Source organism: Malania oleifera, chromosome 13 (assembly GCF_029873635.1).
Source record: "Malania oleifera isolate guangnan ecotype guangnan chromosome 13, ASM2987363v1, whole genome shotgun sequence".
Lineage (NCBI taxonomy): Eukaryota > Viridiplantae > Streptophyta > Magnoliopsida > Santalales > Ximeniaceae > Malania > Malania oleifera.
The window spans coordinates 83,668,239-83,674,396 of NC_080429.1; the positions used below are offsets into that span (position 1 = coordinate 83,668,239).

Below are 6,158 nucleotides of genomic sequence, written 5' to 3' on the forward strand. Positions count from 1 at the left end.
ACACTAAAACTAGTAATATGATAAATAAAAATAATAATAAACTAATAATAATATGTAAGATACTGTTATTAATTTTAGAAAATAATGAATTATATTAATTATAAAATACTAATTAGACGTGCTAATTTATTTAATAATATTATTAACATTATTTTATTATTATGTATTATAATACATGAATTATATCATGTATCATAATATTACTACTAAAAAATTCATACAACTAAATGCGTCTATGAAACACCAACTATATTATAAGTACTTATAATCAAAACTTATTTTAGACACAACTAAATAGTACTTTTTTAACTTTCAATGCTTTTCTAATGCAACACTTACAAATTCAACATATTTTCAATTCCAGAAGTGGTTCCAAAGATCCCATATTACACAATACAATTCAGAGAGCACATAGTCTCAAAGGTTGAAATATTGTCCCTCCCAACTCAACGGGTCTGCAGCAACCAATTCTTCCATTAACGAAAGGCCTCATTTGCTGCCCCCATCACCAAAAAGGTAGCCCAAAGAAGATCCACCGCCAGGGGCAGAGTGGACCTTGGTGGAAGGTCGATCCTGTCCAGAGAAAAGTTCAAAAATTATTCATGCGCGAGTAATCCAACCAATAGAAGATACAATCAACCATGCGAAAGAAAAATATTAGAACTAAAATGAACAAGAACCGGCGGAAACAACAGCGGTACCAATATAAAATAGGAAAGGGCGAGCTCAATCATAGCTTCTCACATCACACAGGAGGTCTTGAGAAATCTAATCTCATTTATCCAGATGTACTTACCAGTGGGCAATGGCTGCATAACCAAAACAAAATACAACAATAGCAACATCGAGCAAACCAAAACAACCACCAAACATAAATCCCATCAGGTGGAGTCAGTTATATGAATCATTTTCTGCAATTTTGCAACATTAAAGCAATGTTGTCACAAAACCGGAATGATGTCGACATATACTAAATCAATTTTAAAAGGAAAAAAGGCAAGGTGCACATTAGCCTTCCATGAAAGAGCAACTTGAGCAATTTGGCAATCTTTTTAAGGGGAGAAGTGAAAGAAATCTAAAAGGCAATCTATGACTATTTGTTTAATGGTCAAGTACTTGAAGTCATTGGTCCAACCAAAAACTCTAATCTATTTCGCAGGAGAGCAATCCAAATAAATTAATGAACCCACCAATTGTGCAGTCTAATTGGGCCAAATTTTCAGCTGATTCACTTTCTGAATAGAAAACATATACTTATATTATAGCCAAGAAACAGTGAACAGAAGAACGGTTAAACCCACCACCTTGATCCAAATTTGGGCTATAATAGCCTATGCAACTTATTGGTGCATAAAGGTAAATATAAATCATACAGAAAAGCCAAGCAACTTATTTCCCCAACAATCATCATGTTTTTAGTAAAGTAGTACTAGAAGTAGGCTAGTAGCTGTTATGGTAGGAGTAATTGTGTACTAGGCTTCTAATTAAATATTGAATTATTCTAAATGAATGAAATAAGTAATTTTATATAATAACAGGAGTCAAATATACATACAGACAATACATACTTGCATACACACACTCACACCAAACAGTAAAACAATAAATTGCAGTCACCAAAATAAAACAAAAGACCAGAAACAATAAATTTTTACTTTGATCCATTGGAGGCCTAGGCTACACAAGCAGCCCACTTCCAGTCCGATATCCCTTTCAACCTAAGATTCAAACCCGAAACCTCCAACATAAACGTTCCAAGCTTTTACACTGGGATGCCCTCAAGGGGGCAGAAGCAATAAAATTTATCCAAGGCAGTACGCGTCATTGACATTTGCAATAAAAATAAAAATACTACTTTGCAACAAAAATCCAATCAGTAGTCAGTGGACACACTTTCGCAATGAGAAGTCCAAAATCTTCAGTTCAACATTTATATGATGATTTATATATATGAATGTATTGTTCACTATAGATGTTAGATGTTAGATGTTGAACATGCTTAACTTGCAGGAAAACACAACTTTCACCATCTCATACCGTGATGAAGTTGCCACAATTTTGTCCATCAGCTCGGAAGTAGTTGTTGGTATTGTTTGCAGTGTTGCCCTGGATGCCTGCAGGAGTCTGCTTGTGAATGTCTACTGGCGGTGGTGCTGCAGCAGACTTTGGGGAGGTCTTGTTGCTAGCAGCAGGTCCCTCATTCGGAACAACTTCTGCATTGCTTGTGGCTGCTTTTGGAGCCTCACCACTTCCAAAAAGGTAGCCTAGAGAACTTTGTCCGCCTCCACTGCTGACTCCACGACCCATGGTCTCTGATTTAAACTTTTTTATATAGCACACCAAGATCAGAACGCAGTGCCAAATAAATAATAGAAGCAGAGTGAGATGAACACATATCATGCACAAGCAACCTTAAACCAAGTACTATAGCATTGAAATTATGTAATAAACATAAACCGAGCATTGTGTGAACTGTGGACAATATAAACTTAATGAAATCATCCCAATGGACATCAAGTCATTTTCAAGGACATTTCCCCATGCACAATATTTACTTGGGTACCACATTCAATGCTTAAGGACCTGTCCAAGACTGAACTTAAGATTACCCCATCAAAGAATGGTGTGCAAAGTAAATTGTCTGATAAATTAGTTTTTAATGTGCTAGCAGAAGCATGTACTCAAGAAATTCCTACAGCCTTTACACAACGATAATTTATACAAGCCCCCAATCTAACAACTAGGTTCATTTTTACCGCATTAATTGTGGCACACAAAATAACAGCAGATATGCAAGTCACCCTGCACATCAGAGTCAAAACATGGTGATTTTCGGAACTACTTTGTTGATCTGCTAACAACTGTTTTAGAAGAGTTTATACAGGCGACGTGCAAAAGGAGTGAAGAGCTCTGCTTCAGTGATATTGTGTTGTTTTATTTTTAGCCTTTTTGTTCTTTTTATATTTTTGTTTGCTTGAAGGAGGACTTCTCCTCCTATTTGTAATTTCTCTACTTCTCTCAATAATTTCTTTGTTTATAAGACAATAAATTTTATTTTTATTAATAGTAAATGTATTCTGAAATCTCATGTGCAAATTCTAACCATAACCATATAAACTAATCCCACTATCATAAGCAACTTGTATACCAAAGTCAGACAGCAGTACCTCAAGGTTTACCCATGCACTGATTGCTAATTGCATGGTATGACTAACCCTTCGGCATTCTAAGATGGAAAGCAATGAGATGAAAATTAGACAATAATGCAAGTAAACTGAGTAAAAGCTAAAAATAAAAATCTTATTAGAATCAGTACTATGAACACAAATCATTATGCATGGGCAGGTATGCACATCAATTACTATTCCAACACTGAAAAAAAGTTACTTCAGTTCACCATAACATCAAATTTACATGATAGCTGGCAACCTAATTCCCAGATATCAAAATGACACAAACTGATAATTATAAGCCTGAAATCATGGCCCAATTAATGTAGGATTACTCAAAACTCTAACAGCTTGATTTAACCAGTACAGCTGACTACTGATTCAAGTCATTCCTTATCAGATCTAACAGCTGGAAAATACTTAAGCCAAAATGGAGAACATTACTAAGGTTGCACTGAGACGAGAGATGAAGTGATTAAGCAGCAGAAAACTAGATTGGTAAGTGTGCCAGAAGATAAAATGAAGCGCTAAGGAGATTAACACCCATTAATCTTATACTATAAGTGATAAGATACCTATTGCCCCAAGGCCTACAGCATCAAATCCATATCGTGAAGAAAAAATTATGTTTCTAGCAATAGAAACACCTATAGGTTTACTTGTATGGTTATATTATACCATAAAAACAATGAACTAAAAGAAGAGACATTTGAATAAAAAAAAATAAAAAGAAACAAAATCAAAGAGGCATAGTAAGTAATAACAATTATAAGGCAGAGAAAAGAAACGGGCGGAATCTAGAAGAGGGGCAATACTTGAGTAACAAGAAAAGAAATCTATGGATCAGTCTAAGGAGAACTGCTAAATAGGCATAAAGATTTTACTAATATTGAATAACAACTAACAGATTGCCACAAGTGTATGGTCGAAAAAGGTTTGAACTGTGAACAAATAAAATGCCCAACAGCTTGATAATTGATATTGTGGTCTATGGAAGAAATTAAGACATTCTTGAGAAAAAATGCAGCAAAATCTGGCTGGAAATTCTCACACACTGGTGCATGGAGGAGGGGGGTGGGGGGCGGATGGAATTTTATAGCGCTATTGGTTGGAGGGTTTTGTTTTTGGCTATGTGGTTGGTTTCGTGAAATATAGAAGGGTTTTGATGATTCTAAGAAGGGCCGCGACAGCAGGGTGTTTTCTAGTAACAGCTGAGTTTGATTTAGTAATAGGGCTTAGGTTTGATCTTTCTCTAATAACATGTTGAATAATTAGGTAAAATGGAAGACCTAACTAAAAATAACCAACATAACCATCAACAAACCCCAAGGCCAAAACATAAAATCCATATCAAGAAGCAAAAATTAAGTTTGTAGCAATAGAACCTATAGGTTTGCTTATATGGTTATATCCTACTGTCACAATTCAACATCGGATGTGTACTAGGGGGAATTTTGGACTTATAAGGATGGTTTGGACTCTAACCAAGTGAGGCGCCTTTTATGGGGCAAACTCTTGAATCCAGTGGGCCAAAGCAAACAAAAATCCACCGTAATTGGGCCCAAGACCATTACATTTGGTATTAGAGCCACCCAAGAGGTACTACCATGTGAAATCATACACAAGGCACTCTGATGAGGTGTCAGAGATTGGACAAGGAAGATGGTCATAGTCCTACTTCGGATGTGTAATAAGAAATCTTGAATTTACAAGGATGGTTTAGGCTTCAACAATAAGAGACACATTTTATAGTAGAAATCATGACTCCATGAGACCAGTGGACCAAAATGAACAACAATTCACTGGAGTTGGGTCCAAGACATCTACCATCATGATAAACAATGAACTAAAAGAAGAGGCATTTGAATTAAAAAAATTAAAAGAAAGAAAAAGAAAGAGGCATAGTAAGTAATATAATTATAAGGCAGAAAGAAGAAAAAAAAAAGGCCGGATCTGGAAGAGGCGCAGTACTTGAGTAACAAGCAAAGAAATCTAAGGATCAATCTAAGGAAAAATGCTAATAGGCATAAGGATTTTACATGCTAAGGCACACATTCAAGCATGTGCACACTCCAGTTTAGCTCACCGAATTACACAAATTCTAAAAGACTTCAAATTAACAGTCAAAAATTGGTGTTCATATACTTGTAGAAACAAATTTCTACAATTCACGTTACTAGACCATGATTGTGAAGTTACATTAGGAGATTATAATTAAGAGACACCAATTCAAAAATCATAATAATAAAGATTAACTTTAAGAGAACAAATCTGCCGTTTAAAAATCATTTTCATAATTTTTTTCAATAGAAAAACGACTAAACATCATGAAACAACAATAATACAGATGGTATTAATGGAAAACAACCCATGGAAAGCAACAGCAACCCCTATATCTACACGCTTCTTGCCAAATTACAAGAAATAGGAAAAAAAAAATACAAAACTTAACTAAAAGAGAAAAAAAGACAGAACACGGCATATAAAGCATTGCACAGAAACCGAATATGCTCGAGAAAATCAATAAATCTTCGCGTAATGTGGCCAAAAACAAGACCAGATCAGGGATAACGAGCAAAGCCTAGCCACAATTGTAAGCAGAGATTCTAACAGTGAATCATCGGTAGAACTAAGCCAAGAGAATTGGCTTCTAATACAGAAAAATAGCAGAATTGAGAGAGAGACAAACGTAGAAGAGTGTTCACCTGTGTCGAGTTGCTTAGATCAGATCTAAGGATAGGGGGAAGGAGTATTCTGCTTCTTAAATAGTGTCCAGGTTTGCTTTTTTACGTCTCACTTTTTAAGACCTGTTTGGTACTTGTTTTTTTATTCTTCATCTCTTTTAGAGAAGCAGCGTTTATTTATATTATTAATTTTTAATTAATTTTTAAAAATTAAAAATTAAATTTTAAAGTTTTTAGTTAAAAATTTTAATATTTAAAAATAATTAAATTATTCATTTTATATACTTTTAAATTACAATCAAAA

General features: G+C 34.7%; 1 protein-coding gene across 2 annotated transcripts; it reads right to left on the reverse strand.

Moving 5' to 3' along the window:
- Positions 1 to 278: 278 nt before the first annotated feature.
- Positions 279 to 5,950, reverse strand: LOC131146681 (protein SPIRAL1-like 2). 2 transcript variants are annotated; one of them, XM_058096426.1, is made up of 3 exons: positions 5,876 to 5,950; positions 2,038 to 2,322; positions 279 to 573 (listed from the first exon to the last, which is right to left on the reverse strand). In XM_058096426.1, exons 2-3 carry the CDS (start codon positions 2,305 to 2,307, stop codon positions 490 to 492), a joined length of 354 nt encoding a protein of 117 aa, XP_057952409.1. In that variant the 5' UTR covers positions 2,308 to 2,322; positions 5,876 to 5,950; the 3' UTR covers positions 279 to 489. The 2 variants fall into 2 exon arrangements, with proteins under 2 accessions (XP_057952409.1, XP_057952408.1); XM_058096425.1 differs by lacking the exon at positions 5,876 to 5,950 and adding an exon at positions 3,168 to 5,870.
- Positions 5,951 to 6,158: the final 208 nt, after the last annotated feature.

Coding starts and splice junctions, on each gene's coding strand:
- LOC131146681 (XM_058096425.1), bottom strand. CDS start 3,332: ATGATTTGTGTTCATAGTACTGATTCTAATAAGATTTTTATTTTTAGC. Junction 2,323..3,167: donor GTGCATGGGTAAACCTTGAG/GTACTGCTGTCT, acceptor TATATAAAAAAG/TTTAAATCAGAGACCATGGG. Junction 574..2,037: donor ATTGTGGCAACTTCATCACG/GTATGAGATGGT, acceptor TTCTCTGGACAG/GATCGACCTTCCACCAAGGT.